This window comes from Balaenoptera acutorostrata, chromosome 19 (genome assembly GCF_949987535.1).
Source record: "Balaenoptera acutorostrata chromosome 19, mBalAcu1.1, whole genome shotgun sequence".
NCBI classification, from domain to species: domain Eukaryota; kingdom Metazoa; phylum Chordata; class Mammalia; order Artiodactyla; family Balaenopteridae; genus Balaenoptera; species Balaenoptera acutorostrata.
Window position 1 is genome coordinate 10107256 of NC_080082.1, and position 21021 is coordinate 10128276.

General features: G+C 43.2%; 1 protein-coding gene across 2 annotated transcripts in view; it reads right to left on the reverse strand.

Annotated features, from left to right (window-relative positions):
* The window catches only part of WWOX (WW domain containing oxidoreductase), a 254311-nt gene that overhangs the window by 153260 nt on the left and 80030 nt on the right, over nt 1-21021 (reverse strand). Inside the window, exons 6-7 of one of the 2 annotated variants that reach the window (XM_057533778.1) lie at nt 14683-14732; nt 13443-13463 (exon numbers count right to left, since the gene is read on the reverse strand). The exons of the other annotated variant lie outside the window; for it this stretch is intronic. Of the exons in view, the coding sequence (XP_057389761.1) occupies nt 13454-13463; nt 14683-14732 (60 nt within the window). The 3' untranslated portion in view covers nt 13443-13453. Of the gene's footprint in view, nt 1-13442; nt 13464-14682; nt 14733-21021 lie in introns of those variants that run through there. 2 annotated transcript variants of the gene reach the window in all.

The following is a 21021-nucleotide window of genomic DNA, read 5'->3' on the forward strand; positions in this document are numbered from 1 at the left end:
AGTAACCACAACAGTTTTCGGGGCTTTGTCACTAGCCCTGTTTGCATTCTCCAAAGCAAACGGACGGTCTCCCGATGCAGTACATTAAAAATCCTCGGCGGGATCGACTGCCTGACGCTTCCCCGTTAAAGACAGCACAGCTCAATTAACAGCTTTTCAATATACAATTTAATTTTTCTTTCATCTTGATCCACAGCCTGGCTCAAAATGAGGAATGCTGGAATAGATGTACTTTGAATACTGAAGCAAGTCTTTATAAATAAACCTATCACACTTGTAATGATTTCTGTCATAACATGACAAAACAGATGAAGCTGAGACTCAGGCACTTCTGCTCACACGTCATTTTTCCACCATCACCAGAACCTATGATTTTTTTTTTTTTTTTTTGGCTTCTCTCTAATACTTTCTTCCAGTTCTCTCTGAATGGCACTCTGCTCTTTGAGAAAAGTTTTTCCTTTTTTTTTTCCTTCCCTGTGTAACAATTCTCTGGAAAGAAGAAAATTACTATCCTGTTACTTACATGTAAGGTAAGTAGTGTAACTTATAAATGAATTATGAAGGTCTTGCCCTTGGAAAGACATACATATTTCATCATAAATATGATCCATAACACTTACTACACATACAGTATTTATATTTATACATGATTATTCAAGGTTTTTTGAATCTCAGCAAACCCATACTTTTATAACCAAATCCAACATTCTCCTTTCACCTGTAAGGCACAAAATGGAACGTACAAAAGGCCCTCCCAACTGACCCTGCACACAGCCTCTCTCCCTGGAAGGAAGGTATTATATTTACAAAGAATGCTGTGAATCAAGTGATTTCTCAAAGGCATACGACGCAGTATTCAAATAGCTCCATGTGCTTGCTGTTGATCAAAGAGGCAGATGTTTGCACCAGAGACAGAGTCTTCTGTTTAAACGTATTCATAAAAACAGACTTGGACAACATTTAGTGACTCGGATAGAAGCAGAGTGGCACTGACATGGATTTCTCACCATTTTTTTTTGAGCTGGGTGAGGAAAGAACATGGCCTTCCCTCCACACGTGAATAAACATCAGGGGAGACCCGGCTACAAAGCCCAGACCCTTTCTCTCCAAATCGGTCCAGTCAGTCTTTGTCAGGCTGCAGAGGCAGTTTTGTTGCCAAGTTGAGATCTTGGATGACGTCACAGCTATGTCACGGCGACAAGTGGGCTTATTTAAAATTTACGGGTTTTGGGACTTCCCTGGTGCCACAGTGGTTAAGAATCCGCCTGCCAATGCAGGGGACACGGGTTCGATCCCTGGTCCAGGAAGATCCCACATGCCGCGAAGCAACTAAGCCCATGCGCCACAACTACTGAGCCTGTGCGCCTAGAGCCTGTGCTCCGCAACAAGAGAAGCCACCGCAATGAGAAGCCTGAACACTGCAAGGAAGAGTAGACCCCGCTCGCCGCAACTAGAGAAAGTCTGTGTGCAACAACAAAGACCCAGTGCGGCCAAAAATAAATAAATTAGTTAAAATAAAATAAAATTTACCGGTTTTATCCCAGTGTATTTGATTTTCACATTATAATGTATAACCTACTTTTAAAAATTCAAAATACATTTCAGATTTTTCAACTCGTTCACTGCCTATTTAGCATGAAATAGAAATTACACATAAATGTATGTGTGTGTATATATGTGTGTACACACACAAAGTACAACCATTCAAAACAGAAAGTGACAAAACTACCCATGTTTTAAACACCCTCCTTCCATTTTTAGTCTTCTTTCCCTGATGCTATTACTGATGCTTATAAAATTCAGAGGGAACAGAACAAAAGCTGTAAGAGACTTTTTAATTGTCAGAGATAGAGCACTTAGAATTTATAGTAATTAACTAGTCATGACTTCAAATAAGAACATTAATTGGTATGTCTGGAAAATCTGCGGCATTGCAAAATTTAAAATAAACATTACAAAGATATCATCATTGGGGCTTCCCAGGTGGCACAGTGGTTGAGAATCTGCCTGCCAATGCAGGGAACACGGGTTCGAGCCCTGGTCTGGGAAGATCCCACATGCCGCGGAGCAACCAGGCCCGTGAGCCACAACTACTGAGCATGCGCGTCTGGAGTCTGTGCTCCGCAACAAGAGAGGCCGCGATAGTGAAGAGGCCTGCGCACCGCGATGAAGAGTGGCCCCCGCTTGCCACAGCTGGAGAAAGCCCTCGCACAGAAACGAAGACCCAACACAGCCAAAAATAAAATATATAAATAAATAAAAGATTATTATTAAAAAAAAAAAAGATATCATCATTTACAATTAATCTATATTTGCCAGTGAACTTCAAACTATTTCTTTCTATTACGCTTTTATTGGCTACGGCACACAGTAAATGGGGTGTGTTATGCACAGCTTCCTAAACACCTAAATTTATAAAACCCAATTACATAAATTAATTAGGAAAGAACACACACATTTATGCCTTTGTTTGCAACTGTAACATATTAAACATGACAAAATTAATAAGTAGACCCTAAAAGAAAAAATACTGCCACGTATTCATTTTCCGTAACAGATTTTTATGGGATTTAATTTGACTTATCTAGTCCTAAGGGTCATGATTCTTAATAAATATGCAGTTTCTCGCCATTTCATATATATGTAAGGGCATGTTTTATGGTTCCTAAAGGACCAAGGGTATATAAACTCAAGAGCATTTATATCCAGATTCAGACACAGAAGGGCAAAGAATTACTCAAATGTTATTCCTATCTTGCTTATCTTCTATGCTGTTTTCAAAGACAGCTTTTTGGTAATTAGAGTAGTATACACACAAAATTAAGTGATTTGCCATCACCTAACTTATCATAGGAAATATCCATTAAAACAAGCTCAGTCTTAGCTCCAAAGAGGAATAAAACAGTGATATATGATCAAGTCAGTCAGAAGAACATGGCTGGAAACAGATACAATAATTTTTTTTTTTTTTTTTTTTTGCTGAGCCAATAAGAGATTTTAAATGCAAAGATCAGAACCCCCCAAATGCTTTCCTAATACATTTTGAATCAATCAGCTAATTTTACATCATTGTTTGTTCAGAATGGTATTTCCTTGCATGGAAAAGCTGACAGAAAATAGTCTGAATTTTTTAAAAGGTAAAAGGAAGGACTCTGGGCTGGAGATGATCTCTCCTCTCATCCCCAGTAAAGCAGATTCCTAACAGGATCATTCATACGTGCCTGCAGAGTTGCCAGGTTCAGAAACACAAGCGGGCAAAAGCATGCATTTGAACACAGGTTTTTGACCTGGTTTAGGAGTCTTCGTTAGAGGAAAAGCAGTGACATTGTGAAAGCAAAGCCTGTTTCAGGCCTCTGTTCCAGGACAGCTCCTGGGAAACAAAGGAGACTCTTCAGGTCACAGACCACTGCCGTGGGGGATACCCCAGGCTCCCCACCCTACCTGCCTTTACTTGCTGGAGTTAAGGGGAGTCCCTCACCAGAATAAATAAGAATGCAGAGTTCCTCGGATCACCACACGAGGTCAAACATGGTCCATCTTAAAAAAAAAAAAAAAAGTCCTGTCTTGATCTTTACAAAGCGAGATCCTTTCCCAGGACCCTGCAGGATATGAGACAGTAGACGAGGGACGTGTTTTGCAGCCCGATCCACACCTGCATCAAGCCTCAGACGCCACTGCTCCATGCGGCTTCTCCACAGGCGCCTCCAGCTCAACAAGACCCACACCAGCGCACTTCTCCCCTCTCCCTCCCTCCTCCTCCTCCACCAGGGCTCCCTATGTCAGTGAAAGGTGCAGCTACCCAAGCATCACCTGGAGGCAGCATCCTCCCCTCCCTCTCTCTCCATCCCAGCCACCTCCTGCACCCCTCTCGGGGGCTTTCTCTCCTCTCCAGCCCCAGTGCTCTTGCCTCCCCCCAAGCCTTCGAGGTTTGCTGCCGAGATGACTTCAAGAGACCCCTGGGCCAACCTCAATAGGCCAGGCTCCAAATGCTGCCAGAATCAACTTCCCAAACGCACAGTGGAGCAAGGAAAACGCCCGGCTTCACTGTCAACCACCTCCCCACCCTCCACCCCACTTGCCCTCATTATGAAACCCAAACACCTCCGGCAATATATCAAGGCTCTCGGGGATACGCCCCAACCTTCCTACCTTCCTTCACTGCTGGCCACGCCTCCATGCTCTCCCTGCACTAAAGAGCCACACTCTGCCCAAATGTGCCTTTGCTCCCCTCTGTCTCCAGGCCTTCACCCAGGGGATGTTCTCTGACGACAGTGCCCTTCTTTGCTTTTCTTCTCTGTGCAACTCCTAGTAATTCTTCCAACTTCTCCCACCAGGTTGCTGAGGGAATAACTCTACTCCCCTTGCTTCTATACATGGCAGACAGCCTGTGTGTGCACTGGGACTCCAGAAACATGTTTTATTTTCCCTTTCGACCCCTAAAATATCATTATAGTGCTGAGAACAAAATAACTGCGCATTTATTCATCCATTTATTCACCTACTACTTTCCAGGAACTATTTCAGGAATTCGGTGGCAAACACAACAAACTTCTTCGGGAGTTTACATTTAAAGAGGAAAAACCAGAAAAGCAAGTAAACCAGTAAAAAGCAAATATAATGAAAGGTTGGGCGATTTTTTTAAGACATATTACAGAAATAGAGAATTGAGGGGCGGGGCACCGTTTTACATAGGGTATAAATATGTAATCACAAATGGATTAATTCCAACTTCCTGGTACTCCAGGGGGATGAACTTTTGTGTCCAACGAAATTTTATTTTTAAACTGCTGAAAGTCTAAATACACATGGTAACAAAAATGCTCCCCAAACAGGAAGCTGATCTGACAAACAGACCAACAATTCAATCAGTGAATTTCATAGTTACAACCGAGACCTAGATAGCTTCTTTGAGATTCAACTCATGGAAATTTGACAAACTTAGCTGTGTTCCAACACCTAAAGCTCAAGGCGGACAAAGCTTAGATGTACTGAACTTGAGAAACCTGACCAGCTAAGTCCCCGGAAAAGAAAGGGAACAGAAGGATGAGGCATAATCTGAGAACCACCCTTCCTTCCCGGGAGGGCCGTCCACGGCGCGCGGTCGTGGAGGACGGCATAGCACCCTCAGCTTCCCTCCTGAGCCAGCTCTCTGAGCCCACGCTGGAACGGAAGATGAGGCATCACCGTGCCCAAAATGCGCCCTGCCTGGCCTGTCCACCAAAAGTTACCCAGGTTTGGGGGGAGTCTGGGAAAGTGGTCCCTTACCAAGTTTTCAGCCAGATTGCTAGACTAGGATGGCTAGTAAAAGTTCAGGAGATGAAAGGGAAGGTCAAGAGTGAAAAGCTCAGAGAGGAAAAGTGGAAAGAATACAAAGAAAAAAAACTAAAGAGTAAGTGGAAAAGAACGCCCAGTGAGGGGTGGAGAGGTGGTACAGATTGATCCTAAGAGTGACTCAGAAATACAAACTTATGGTTACCAAAGGGGAAAGGGCAGGGGGGAGGGATAAAGTAGGAGTTTGGGATTAACACACTACTATATATAAAATAGATAATCAACAAGGACCTACTGTATAGCACAGGGACCTCGACTCAATGTTCTGTAATAACCTATATGGAAGAAGAATCTGGAAAAGAATGGGTATATGTATACGTATAACTGAATCACTTTGCTGTACACCTGAAACTAACACAACATTGTAAATCAAGTATACCTCAATATAAAATAAAAATTTTAAAAAAATTTTTTTTAAAGAAAAGAAATAATTCCACACCCACAGCTTGGCACAAAGGGCTGGACTAGGGCCCTGTTGCAAAAGGAACCAAATTGTGTTAGAAGACTATCAAGGCCTACTTCTCCCTTGCATTTTTTTTCAACCTGCTATTAACCACAGAACACTCTTTTGGCCTCGCCCAACACTTCTCATTTAATCTCTGAGCTAGCGGCACTTTGGACTTGAGCACAGGCTTACAATAATCAAGCTCAGATCACCGGCATGTTCTCATCACGCCTTCTCATGCTTTCAATATCCTTGAGCGCTTAACAGGTTTTCCTTATGCCCTCAGCCTTTCCCATGTTCCCCATATAATGATGCTGTATTAATTTTCTTTCTCAAAAACTAATTGTCTTAAGATTTTGATTCCTCGTTGAAATTCCTTCCCTACTTCAGTGGTTGCAGAAGAAAGGAAATACACTGCCAAATTAGCGGGTACATTTTTACACCTTATGATAAAAACATTTTATTTGTACACTCCCCCCCTCCATGCAGATGGATGAACAGAGGCATCATTAAAAACCAGAACCGACCATACTGTTTTCAGCCCAATCTCCCTTCTAACTGCTTCAGTGAAAGGGAGGAATTGCTGTCCCTACTGGGAAGGCGGAAGTCAATGTTTGCCTTTTCACTGTAAGCTTTTCCTCTGTTTGCAGTCTACTGAGCGCTCAGACCCGCTCACAAATAAAAATGGAATGAATTTTTAATAGCCTGAGTTGAACTGGGGAGGGATGCCTGTTTTCCGCCCCCAGCACAACTGATCATGAATGTGCGCACAAGCAAAGCATCCCATCCGGAGAAGGAGAAGACCCGCACCACCAAAGAGGGCAGGCCCCAGACAAGCCAGCATGGTGATGCTTTACGTAAACAGACAGGCTCACCTTGGGCAAAGGCCACCGCACTCTAAAATTAATCCAGCCCTTACAGAAAGCAAAGCCTCCCTCAGGCTGTGAACGCCAAAGTCAGATCTCCCGGTATGTCGGTGAATGGTGAAAAAGCACCCAGTGAAGATACACCTAAGAAGCCAGCACCCCCGGAATGTGAGCACAGCAGTAAGAATGACAACAATAAAAATTTTGTGACCATCTTCGATTTCAGGGTAACTCTGCTAAGCACTTGAGCAATGTCACCTCGAGCCCTCACAGCAGCCATGCAAAGCAGCTATTAAGACCGTATTTTACATGAAGGAACTGAGGCTCAGAAAGGTCAAATGCTTTGACCACACTTTTGCTTTCTTTCCTTTGCTTTCTCTCTCTTTCTCCCTGCTACAAACTGTGCAGAAAGACTTGGAAAGGCCCATCCCCCAGGTGAAAGGAATGAATTCAAATCCACTAATCTAGCAGTGAGTCACGTGAAACAGAGAAGGAGGAAATGAGAAGATGGGAGAGGAATTTTTTTTAAGGCCTACTATGTGGGGAGGGAGCACAGCCAGAGGCCGAGACAACGGCAAACACTACTGCTCTGTCTTTACAGTTCCGCCACTGACTCAACATCTAGCCTTAGAAATCTCTTGGCGGAAGACATGACAGCAACCTAAATGTCCATCGACAAAGGAATGGATAAAGAAGATGTGGTACGTTTACACAATGGAATACTACTAAGCCATAAAAAAGAACGATATAATGCCATTTGCAGCAACATGGGTGGACCTAGAGATTATCATACTGTGTGAAGTAAGTCAGATGGAGAAAGACAAATATCACATGATATTGCTTACATGTGGAATCTAAAAAAAAAAAAAATGAACTTACATACAAAACAGAAATAGACCCACAGACATAGAAAACAAACTTATGGCTACCAAAGGGGAAAGTGGGAGAGGGGGGATTAATAAGGAGTTTGGGATTAACATATACACACTACTATGTATAAAACAGATAATCAGCAGGGACCTACTATATAGCACAGGGAACTATACTCAGTATTTTGTAATAACCTATAAGGGAAAAGAATCTGAAAAAGAATAGGTGTGTGTGTGTGTGTGTGTGTGTGTGTGTGTGTGTGTGTGTGTGTATAATATACATGTAACTAAATACATATAACTGAATATATATATATATAACTGAATCACTTTGCTGTACACCTGAAACACAACATTGTAAATCAACTATACTTCAATTAAAAAAAAAAAATCTCATGGTGACAATAACTTAAAAGAGGAGATACTAAGAAATACATTATTTATTTCCTTCCTTGCTACCCCAACAGGCTTAGAAAGAAAAGTAGGTTACACGTTGGCTACCAGGTCTTCGGTGACCTCTCTGGGAGCCGCTACCTTCATGGGTCCATAAATAATTCTTTTTCCTACTAGGAAATGCTCCTCTCGGATCTATTAGTGTTTCCCTGCATGCCACTGATCATTCCATCCAACAGGCTGCTCAGTCTGTCAAGGACTCGTTTACAGTGAAATCTACATACATAAGTGCCATCAGCTGCTTGAGAAGAGAGACCTGTAGGTCTGGAAATCAGCCTAAGCAAGACACTCCCAGATGTAACTTGGAGGGATGAGGCGTGGATGGTCGGTGTACACGAGTCAGACACCTGAATAAAAGAAGATCGCTTCATCAGGTTCAAAACATCAGGTGAGTGGCACTAAGAAGATTCAGAACGTGCACCCCTTATGCCTCTAATGAACTAAGGGCAGACCACAATGATAGCACAGGAAAGGAGGACCAACATGAACGCTGGCTTCATTGTCTGACGGTCATGACAAAGGACCCCTAGAGGAGGAAATGTAACACAGGCACATTAATTGGTCCTTGGGTAAGAAATATTTCTATGGCCATAAGGACGTAAATATTTATTGTTTCTCATCTTTTAGAATCAATTCATAGATAATGCACAGGGGGTTTATTATTAACCATGACAAAGTAGAAGTGTAAGTAGCAGAAGTTAGGAGGTGAAGGGGAAAGACGGGGAGGGATGGGCAGGGGTGCCTAGAGCCTCATCTAACAATGTACAGTGTTGAAGACACTGTCCAGAGCAGAAAACGAAAATACACATACACACACATTCATGTGAGTGTGTGTGTGTGTGTGTGTGTGTGTGTGTGTGTGTGTGTATATATACACACACACATATATATAATACAAAACATAACAAAATATACTATATAAATATATAATATACAAAATCTGGTTACAAACACAATGGGAAGAAAGAGCTATGACTACTGACGGTGGTATAAGTGAGCTAAAAGCTTACCCACAACAGTAAAAGTCATTAGCGAGTCCCTGACACTGACAGATCAAGAAATGTCTGAGTCGGGAATAAAGACGCAGACCTACTAGAAAATGGACTTGGGCTTCCCTGGTGGTGCAGCGGTTGAGAGTCTGCCTGCCAATGCGGGGGACACGGGTTCGAGCCCTGGTCTGGGAAGATCCCACATGCCGCGGAGCAACTGGGCCTGTGAGCCACAACTACTGAGCCTGCGCGTCTGGAGCCTGTGCCCCGCAGCAAGAGAGGCCGCGATAGTGAGAGGCCCGCGCACCGCGATGAAGAGTGGCCCCCGCTTGCCGCAACTAGAGAAAGCCCTCGCACAGAAACGAAGACCCAACACAGCCAAAAATAAATAAATAAATAAATAAATTTAAAAAAAAAGAATCCGCCTGCCAATGCAGGGCACATGGGTTCGAGCCCTGGTCCAGGAAGATCCCGCATGCCGCGGAGCAACTAAGCCCGTGGGCCACAACTACTGAGCCTGCACTCTAGAGCCCACAAGCCACAGCTACTGAAGCCCACGAGCCACAACTACTGAGTCTGCGCTCTAGAGCCCGCGAGCCACAACTACTGAGCCCACGTGCCTAGAGCCCATGCTCTGCAACAAGAGAAGCCACCACAGTGAGAAGCCCGCGCACCGCAACAAAGAGTAGCCCCCGCTCACCGCAACTACAGAAGGCCTGTGTGCAGCAGCAGAGACCCAACGCAGCCAAAAAATAAATAAAATTATGAAAAAAAAAAAAGTTCTCCTCTCCCTCCTCCTTGGATGAATACTGGAAAAATACACAGCTCTCCACCACAAAACGGGTTTCCCAAAAGGAGGGGGTGGTTCTTTCACGCGAAGGCTTATTAAGCTCAAATTCAAATAACTTCAAAGCGTGTGAAAAGCATTTGTTAAATCCAAAACATATTTTGATGTAAAATCAAAAAAAAAAATCACAGTATATAAAGCTGTCAGTAATTGGCTGAATTTTAAAAAAAAAACTGTATTAAAAAAATTATACCTGATGTAAAGAGGGGGCTAATTTAATCACCACTTATGATATCTTCCATGTGGTGTGTTTCTACTGAAGCTGGAACCTCAGTTTCCTTTCTGTAAAAAAAAAGGAGGTGACAACACAGGTCACAGAGGTCGAGTGCCTGGTACAGTGCCCGACACAGGCTGGCTCTCAACTCACGCTCGCTGCTATGATAAGTCACGCAAGATCACCTTTTCCTTTTGCTGAAAATCAGACACCATGCGAGTCGTTTTCTCTCCCGCCTGGGTAGGATTTCCCCAGGATAACAAGGAGATCAGAGTTGTGTTTTGCCCTCACTGCAAATGCTCAAGCCAGGCGGCAGTCGGTGGGGGTGATAAAACTGTCTCTTGGGCTCTTACCGTGACTTTTGTCCAAAATGATCAGAGAGTACATTAAATCATTAGCAGAAACTTTGCTGCCTGCTGATTTTACAATGCAGGCAATGAAATTCATTGCGGAAGCAAAATAGGGCCAATAATATAATTACAGCGCTCTGCCTAGGCAGTCAGAGCTAATGCTATTATTTGACATTGCAAGGCTGTGTTTTTTCCCCAGAGCCTCGGTGGAGACAAGGTTTGCCCTAATTGGTTCCAAAGCACAAGCTCCCCACCACCATCTTTCCTCAGGACCAGTAATGTTAATTTCCACATGACTGTAAATAGTATTTGCAAACAATACAAACATGGTAATAAGAGGCTAGGTGGGTAATTAATGTGGTTACAAAGTAGCTTATTTGCATTTTTATTTAAAAACGGCCTTCTTTAAAAAGCAGCTCAGATTTTCTCTTTGCAAAAGGAGCCTTGGTTAAAGAGTACAGTGGTAATTACTCTCTTTAGGGGTTCTTTTATATGTCCTTCAGGGAATTAGAATGAAAAGATAAGCAGAATTACAAAGGAAATCATGTAAAATATGAAATGTACTATAAACACTTAGTAGTGTATTTACCATAAGCTGGGCCTACCTTTTTCATTAATGGAATATTTTAACCAACTTACAATACATTCAAATTAATTGTAGATACGCTTAAAAAGTACAATCGGGCTTCCCTGGTGGCGCAGTGGTTGAGAATCTGCCTGCCAATGCAGAGAACGCGGGTTCGAGCCCTGGTCTGGGAAGATCCCACATGCCGCGGAGCAACTCGGCCCGTGAGCCACAATTACTGAGCCTGCGCGTCTGGAGCCTGTGCGCGGCAACGAGAGGCCGCGATAGTGAGAGGCCCACGCACCGCGATGAAGAGTGGCCCCCGCTTGCCACAACTAGAGAAAGCCCTCGCACAGAAACGAAGACCCAACACAGCCATACATACATACATACATACATAAAAAGAATGTAAGCAGACAAGAATATCATTAAAAAAAAAAAAAAAAAGTACAATCATCTAGTTAAACTTTTTTTTTTTTGGAAAGGTGCAAGAATTGTAAGATTTTTCTGTGCCCTCACAGTGAATTCCACAGGGTCACCTCCTGCCAAAAAGTGTCCTCAATAAGATAAAGGGTTAAGTGCGGTGACCCTCAGGGATAAGGTGATCTGTGTTCTTCTCTGACAAAAGGAAACCAGGTTAGCGCAATCATTTCATCTATCTCTTCTTAGCTTATGTCTTGCATTCCTGGACTGAAAACACAGGAAATCGGTCTTTCCCATTCTTTTCCCAACTGTGATATGTGCAAATTTTTAGAAGGTTTCCAGGGTCAGGACCATTCAGCAACTGAGAAACCTGAATTCACTGTGAAGCCATTTAATCATCACCAGTGCGAGGTGAGCCAGGAGCTGTCACAGAGATGAAAAGGCCCATCTCCACCCCTCATGGAGTTCGTGGTCTTTTTGACAAAACTGTCACATGGAGGTGCCTGTCAGGTTGGATGAGGGAGCAGGTTCCAGTAAGCCTGCAGGCACCGGGACGAGTTCCACACAGGGTGCAGTTTTCAAGGAGAAGAAAGAGGACCTGAGCAGCGGAAGGGTGGGGCTCTGCAGGTAGAACTGCCAGCACGTCCCAGGATCCTGGGGCACGGAATAGCTTGGTGGGCCTGGGGAACCTCATGGGGGCAGCCCAACGGGTTCAGAACCAGCGGAAGGCAGAAAAGAAGCTGCAAGTGCAAACGTCAGCCAGGTAACAACTCCATTCGCTTATTCCGTCAACGAACATTTCTTAAGGACTTGCTCTGTGCAAAATTATGTTCTACATCAGAACTCACACTCTACTGGGATAAGGCAGTCAAGAAGCAATAAATATAACACATGAGGAAATTAAAGAAAATATTAGTATACACTCTAAGTGCTAAAAATAAAAGAGAGGAAGAGGAGTTTAGAAGGATCAGGGGTGAAGGTGGTTAAACCAGGCAGGATTAAGTAACCGTCAAAGAAACAGGGGATAACAGCTACTACTCGGTCCCAGCTAATCACTGTCAAGTCTTCCAACATTTTTAAGACAAGCGAGAAATTTGGATTCTTGAGTGAAATTTTTTTTTTTTTAACTTAAAAAGCAAACAAGTAACCTACTGAGCAGCTACAGTAAACCCTGTCTGCAGAGGAACACTGTAAAAAAGATCCTGACTTGAAAGGGACATTATATTGTTTTTTTAAAAAATACATCTTAAAAAGATCTGTCTTTACGCTCATTTACCCAGCCCTCCAAAATCTATCCCCCTAAATTTTATTTTTGGCTAAGACTGATTGTCCTCATTTAAGCATCTCTATTCATGCAAATTCCACAGGATGCTGACACTTTGTCACTCCCACCCCTGCCATCCTCTAAACATTCAAAGCGTATCTTTCATTGGTTGCATAATGGTACTGCCGCTACATGAGACGAGATCTAAATAAGACCAGCTACTTGGTATTGTTTTGAAAATATTCACCCGGTAAAATTTATTTATACTTTGGATAGAATTCAGAGGCTGTAATAATGTTTTAAATATGATTTCAAAATACTTGAGAAAAGCAGAAAAGCAGTGAAGTGGAAGGGAAGGATAATAAATTTATGACATTCACGTAAATATATCCAGAAAACTGGGTCATTTACACCAGAACTGCAACCTTTTCTATTAAAATATGCAAACGGCAGTATGAAAAATGGTTTGCGGTTTTAAAGAAATACAGCACTACAAACGTCAGCGTGAGGGAACTCAATAACACTTAATGAAACTTTGGATTTCAAATTAATTACTGATTGACTAAGACATCTAGAGGGAAAACAGCCTCGATGAAAGAAGGCTGGGAATGGGCCATAAATCTGGATGCCTCTTGCCAGGACTCTGAGCTGGTTTCTCCTACTCAGGCCATTAATGCTAGGTTAATGGGGTGACTGGTCCCTGCAAAGACCACCGGTTTGATTCTCCGAAATAAGACTGGTCAGGATTTTCCTGACTCTTTCAGATATACCTTTCTTTCTTTTCTTCTTCTTCTTCTTTTTTTTTTTTTTAACTTGTGTATTTGTGGTTTTAACTGCTTACAGGAGCCTAAAATAAAAAGTTAAAGAAACTGGTGAAGTGATATTTTACTGAAAGACAAAGGGTACCTATATTAAGAAACTGTCCTTGGTAGAGCATATTATTTGTTCACTGTTATTGTTCCCTCCTTGCCTTTGCCATGCTTTCCTATAGGTGGGATACACTTTCCTACCCCACTAATGTTGGTCTTGGCCCTGAGACCTGATATGACTATCGGAATATGAAGGTCACTTCTGCTCAAGGTCTGAACAGAATTCCCTGGAGCTTCTGCCTCTGGTGACTTCTCCTGCAGCCCGGGTACTGGAATGACAAGTCATGAGAAACAGCCCGGGGAAGCCCAGCTAGTACAGCAGAACCACGGCCAACTTCCAGCCCTCGTGGGGCATGAACAAAGAATACACATTGGCATGAACCCCTTGAGAGTCTGGGGTTGCTTGTTACTGCAGCAAAAACTGACTAATACGCAATCCTTGCCTATTAACTAAGAACTTTTCTACCACAGTGTTCAAGTCTTACCTGTTTTCTGCATACATTAGATATTTCATAACATTCAACTATAACAGCTCTAGACTCATAATAAAGAAATTCTCACCTATAGGATAAAAGCCCTTTTTTTAATAGTTACTGTCACAAAATGGACAGGGAAGAGAATGCACCAACCACCATTCGTAATAAGAGCTTCAAAGTAATGAATGGTCAGCAGTCAGCAAACAACAGCAACAAAAAGAAACCAGTAACATCACCAAGTGCTTATTACTATGTGCTAGGCACTGTTCTAAGTTGTCACAAACACATATTTCCCCACAGAAACCCAGGATGTGGGGCCTATTTTTATCTTCCTTCTATGAACAAAGAAAGTGAAACAGAGAGGTTAGCTAACTTGCCCAAAAACTATGTGGACAGCCCTTATCTTTTTTATTCTCCATATAATTCTGAGTTATTCCTTATCAAATTCTAGTGTTCTCTGTGTCATACTTTCAATATAACCGAAGCAGATAAATTAAAAATATTCCAAGCATAAACATTCCATCATTCCTGAGGTAAGTTAGTCCTATGATCAAACAGCCTGTAAATTCTGACAACGGCTCTAATAATGATTCCAATTCATCTTCCCACCAAGCTGTGCCTTCCAGCCCCCCTTGGACAATTCTAAAATGCGTTCTCAAATCCCACCTCAGAGAAGAATCCCTTCCAAGGATCAAGAACCTGTCTTGCTGTAAATCCTTACCTGAAACCTTCCCCATGTGGGAAATCTGTGTTAATTCCACCGAACTGTAGCTATAAAACAGCAATCATGTACAGGGGGGAAAAAAGAGAGAGAGAGACTGAAACTAATAAAATGGAATTAACATATTCATGTGGATGTCATACATAATATGTACAAAACAGGTATCCAAGGTTTTTAAAATGAAACCTGCTAAAATGTTGGGACCGTATGATACGTGTTTGGACCATTTTGTTGAAAGCTCAAACAGATATACTAGAAACTCATAATTATGCTATTTTCAACTGGCGGGAGTATGTTTTTCTACCTTCCCTACCTGTGAGCAAGGATCACCCAAGCTAGTTGGTTCAATCCAACAGCAACAGTCCAAGGGGCAAGGTGGGCTGTCCGAGCCAGCACTCTGCTCAGCTGGCTGTGGCCCACGAGAGAGGAGGGGGCACCCGATCCTCTTTCTCACAAGGGGGCCACGTGGCAGGTGGCCCTGGAATGGGATTGGGGATGACCCGGTGGGCCAGCAGCACCATCTTGCCTGATCCAACCCTCATCACAGAGGGTGGGCAGGGAGTATAGAAAATATAGTTTATTCCATAGTTTTGTCTTAAAAAGGGAGTGGAAAATGAAACAAGTAACCCTGAAGCTGATATTCATCTTTAGTGTTCGGACATTTAAGACCAGAGGTGCCAGACTCAAGGAAAGAACCCTGAGAAAGGCACATAGTTATCAGGATACAGATGGCCTGGGTTCCACATAAACACCAGTTGGGAGGGACAACATGAAAGGAACGTGAGTCTGCTGATGTGCAAGGCCCTCTGTCCTGAATCCCCATTCATCAGCAGTCATTCCAAACCCCATGAAGTAGGTGGTGTCAGCTCAGAGATTCACTGCCTGACCCAGGTAGGACATCCACTGAGAAACTGGGCTGGGATTCAAACCAAGTGGTTTTGACCCAGATCCAAAATGCTTTCCCCCTGTAGGACCAGTGCGACTACAGACAGCCGCTGAAAAGATGCAGGACCTGATCCAAATCATTCTAAATGGGGCCCGACTCCTTCTCCTAACATGTCTTGTAGGATAGGATGGAATGGAATGGACATGACCTGCAGCCATTATGAGGGGGAGACACTGAGGGTCAGAGCACCTACTAGGCAGAGCCTCTGCGTCCCCAGGACTCCCCAGGCATACTAGATAGGACCAATGTGGTTGCATGTGACAGAAACCCAGCTGAAACTAGCTCACACACAAAGGGAGGTTCATCGGCTCCATAACTGGACAAGCCCAGGGGTGAAGTTGGCCCAAGGAACTCTTCTGCTCTCTCTCATTTCAGCTTGCCTTCACCATTCTTATCTGTCTCTTTGTAGCTGGAAATATAGCTCGTAGCAGCCCATATAAACATCCTTCTAGCTCCCAGCACCTAAGACAAGAGAGCCTCTTCTTCACCGACTACTGACTGGTCTGGCTCCGGTATGATGGACCATAACTGCCCCAGACTAGCTCATGCAAACTACCACCATCGCCTTCACTTCCACAGTCCCCAGGATGGAGCTGTTAAGAATGAGCGTGGGAAGAGATGCTTGACAAGACAACAGCTATCACACTGGGGAAGCCAGGGGTGGGAAGGGATCTGCAGCAGAAAAGTAACAGGGGTTTCGTTGTTGTTATTATGTTAGCCACTGGCTGTTCATGAACTCCGAGATCCTTTCTCTTTCTCAACAAATAGACTTAAGGGCTGTCGTTCCAATTTCAGATGCCCTGCATACAGCTGGGCTTATGACTCTCTTCACTGGGCTCTGAAGACGGACAAAGGAGCAGCACTATTGCAAAGACATGCAGACTTTCACATCCCTCGTGAACTTGCATCAGCGAAGAAGAGGATGGGGCTTCCCTGGTGGCGCAGTGGTTAAGAATCCGCCTGCCAATGCAGGGGACACGGGTTCGAGCCCTGGTCCGGGAAGATCCCACATGCCGCGGAGCAACTAAGCCCGTGCACCACAACTACCGAGCCTGCGCTCTAGAGCCCACGTGCCACAACTACTGAAGCCCGCGTGCCTAGAGCCAGTGCTCTGCAACAAGAGAAGCCATGGCAATGAGAAGCCTGCACACCGCAACGAAGAGTAGCCCCCACTCACCACAACTAGAGAAAGCCCGCGTGCAGCAACAAAGACCCAACGCAGCCAAAAATAAATAAATAAAATAAATAAATTTATAAAAAAAAAAAAAAACAAAGAAGAGGATGGAGGCAAGGCATCCTCTGTGCTATGGCATCAATGACCACCGATGACCAGTGGTGAAGGGCAAACCCGCTGGGCCTGGGACACCACAGGCAGGAGGTCCGGGGAGGCCACCCCTGCACAGGTGAGCTGATGCCTCCAAGATCTTACTGATTAACCTGCACAACTTGCCTCTGGAACCCACCTAGTCCTGGTCCTAGGAACCCAAGCTTCCTCCTGTTTCTAGTGCAAACTGAAACACACACACACACACACACGCACATATGTGCACACAACTTAAGAGCTGTGAGCTGAGTTGTATTCAGGGTCTCACTGAGGACCAGAGCCAGGATTCACCCTCTGAGATGGCTCTGAGGGACTGCTCCGAAGAGGCAGGGGAGAGGCTAGTGGGTGCATCTATATTGATTCTGGCTAAAGAGCACGTGCAGTCAAACATCCATCTCGGTAGAAGCTCACTGCCCGCCACGAGGAACAGGTATCCCAGTTAATGATTTTAGGGCCTTTCTATATACGGGAAGTAGCAAGAATCCAAGTTCATGCAGTGGAGGCTAACACAACATTGTAAAGCAACCATACTCCAGTAAAAATCAATGCGGAAAAAAAAAAAAAAAGAACCCAAGTTCATGAAATTTTTTCCTGAAATATATCTATCTAAGGGGCCTGTTTTGCCAAAACAGAGTGCCTCATCCTGTTCTTTGGCCTGAACTCCTTTCAGGGTGTACTTCAGTGGCTAATGACTTAATCCTTGTAGAACCCAATGGTGGGCGACATTCCTTGTCCCACACCAGCATGGCTCAAGCCCCAAACTTGCCTCTTGCAATTCCATCCTGCAGATAAGTTGCTTCCTCCCAGCCATTGCTTGGATCAAATAGGAGCCTCCACTGGAATGCCAGGAACTCTGGCACTGACTTCCCCTCTGCCTGCCCCTCCAAATCCTTCCTGCCCACTCACCCTACTCTGCTTCTCTGCCCTGCCCCCTCCTCCCCATCCCTCCTCAACAGTTTCATAGCAGGATCTAATCTAATCTTTATGGTTAGCCAAGCACGGAATCAAAACAGAAGATGTGCTGTACTTCATCAGATGTACGTTCCATTTTCTCCGGTGGCCCCAAGGAAAATCATTTCTATGATTTCAAAAAGAATGTCCTTTCCCCCCACCCCACCCCACCCAGCCTGGCCAAGACCCATGAGGGATCTTAACATCCATAGATCTTTCGATACCCTTACGTGAGCCAATGAATTTTCTACCTGGACCATATCATAGCGGCCCATAATTTAGTGCCCACTCTATAAAGTATGACTTACTGTTTTGTTTTTTCTCTAATTTTAGCTCCTCAAAACTTCCAAATAATACTCCTACTGTTCTGGGATTTTTCAAATACGACCATTTTACTCCAATCTGTAGCCTTAAAACTTTATTTTTCCCAACTGAGGCAAGCAAACTATTCTTCGATGTTCAGATAAAAGCGCTTCTCACCACTTTTATCATTTTAGCTATATTGATTTAATATTCATGGACAACTACTGAATTCCATGGAAAATAGCTAGCTGGAAAACCATAGAAAGTACCTTTTAATCAACTGAGTAAGAAACTAAACACTTCCAAGTTCTCATAACCCTCGTGAGGAATTACAATGAATGAAGAGATGTTATATTAATTAAATTCTTGGAATGCATCCATCATGTTTAATGGAAATGGAAGCCTTAGGAGGTCTGAAATGCCTGCGACACACCCACCACATCATTTAAATCCCTGAAACCCACCCACATCTTCCAAGGAATCTGTTTAAACCCGATCATTTACATCATACAAAAATAAGACTTAGATTTAAAAAATGGACTAAGAAGGAAAATAGAAATTGATCTAGCTTCCTTCCATGCGTTGTTTTATATGTCTTCTGATTTGGTTCTGTATAATTTATCTCAGTTATTTAGAATTTCTTTCAACCTTCAGGAAGAAAGCTAATTCTGACGGGAGAATTCAAGTCTGTTCATTCATTCATCCATTCATTCATTCATTCACTCCCTCATTCAACAAACAGGAGAAAGCAACTGAGAAGAAATCATTCACTGAGCACCCATAAGTGCCAGGTCCTAGAGGCTTTGTCTATTTTTACTACAATTACACAATGATCATGTGGACCAAAAAAAAAGCTTACTGAATGTCATCCGTGGGCCTCACACTACACCAAATACAAGATATTCAAATATCAACACAACAAATCACACGATAATCATCATTATTAGTCTCTTCAATTTACACATGTGGAAACTGAGGCTCAAAGAAATTAGGTTTCCATCATCACATGGGACTCTAATGGTCACTCTTTTTATATTCAAAACTACCTTTTCTTTGTTTGTTTAAGATTTCCAAAGTCTTAACAGATCTTAAAGTGGAAAACAAGCATTACAAATAAGCTTCCATCCTGGGGGGGGTAGGAGAGGGGGTACATACTCCTGCATTATAAAACATAGAACATGCTACACTGATATATAACCTGTACAGCTGGTGACATAACCCTCCTGGTTTTTTTCAGGAAAAGGTAAATTGAGGAAGAGTGTGTCTGCATCTAGACAATACGCTTTATAAGGATGTGGGAAAGCAGAAGGGGCCATAGGAGAGGCTGATCACACAGGGCTCTGGTCCCTGGGTTTTTAGCCTGGAGAAAATGCAGACAGGTGTTTCTCTGTGGCCTCCTGGCATGTTAAAAGTTATGACACAACAGAAGTTTAAAAAAAAATTATGGGGCTTCCCTGGTGGCGCAGTGGTTGAGAATCTGCCTGCCAATGCAGGGGACACGGGTTCGAGCCCTGGTCTGGGAAGATCCCACATGCCGCGGAGCAACTAGGCCCGTGAGCCACAATTACTGAGCCTGCGCGTCTGGAGCCTGTGCTCTGCACCAAGAGAGGCCGCGATAGTGAGAGGCCCGCGCACCGCGATGAAGAGTGGCCCCAACTTGCCGCGACTAGAGAAAGCCCTCGCACAGAAACGAAGACCCAACACAGCCATAAATAAATAAATAAAATTAAAAAAAAAAACAAAAAACCAATTGTTTAAAAAAAAAAAAAAAAAATTATGACAAACTGTCCTCCACCTTAACAACAAGAAACGGATACAAATCTTGGGACACAAATATCAAGAAAGATTACTTTAAGTAGCCATAGAAACAAATACCTAGTTAACCCTCCTGTATAAAAAAGCTTTGCAATACAACAAACATTAACTATCTCTAAAATCACCAAATTCAACCTATGAGGCTCGCTCTTAAAAAAACAAAACAAAACAAAACAACCTGAAAAATCTGGGAGTTAGATCCAGTGTAAATTTTCCAGAACACCTGGCTCGTATGGATCATACAAACTACCTGTTTAAGGGGTAGGCATTCCTCTCGCCTTTAAAACTGGGTAAGGAAGTAACTGCCTTCTAAAGAGATCTGAACCACTGTGACTCTACTTAAGGCGAGGTAAAGGAAGGACAAGAGATTTAGGTCCTGAGACTTGGGAAAAAAACCCTGTGCCGTTCTCTTCTCTTCGGCAGATTAAGGTACCAATTTCTATTATGCCATTTCTCACCTTCTAATGAAACTAGTTCTGTAACCCTCCAAAGGCCAGGAGTTCCCTGAGTGCAGGCTTTTCTTCTTTGTGTCTGCTCAGCACCTCGTGCAAAGCTTGGGATAACTCAGCCATGTTCTAAGGGTGGGATGGACCGACAAGTCCATGGACCTCCAAGCCAACAGCATCTTTTGCTACTAGGTTGCCTTGAAGCTTTACTCTAAGCAACAGCCCTAATTAAGAAGTAACTCAGCAAACTATTATATATAGAGTGGTGAACAACAAGGTCCTACTGGATAGCACAGGGAACTATATTCAAAACCCTGTAATAAACCATAATGGAAAAGAATATGAAAAAGAATATATATGTAATATGTGAATCACTTTGCTGTACACCAAAAACTAACACAACATTGTAAATCAACTATACTTCAATTTAAAAAAAAGAAGTTAACTCAAAGAATAAAAACTAATGTAAAGGGTGTTTCTTAGGAGGTGATAGAATAGTTCGGTATCCTGACTGTGGTGGTAGTTATACAAACCTATATATGTGATAACATTTC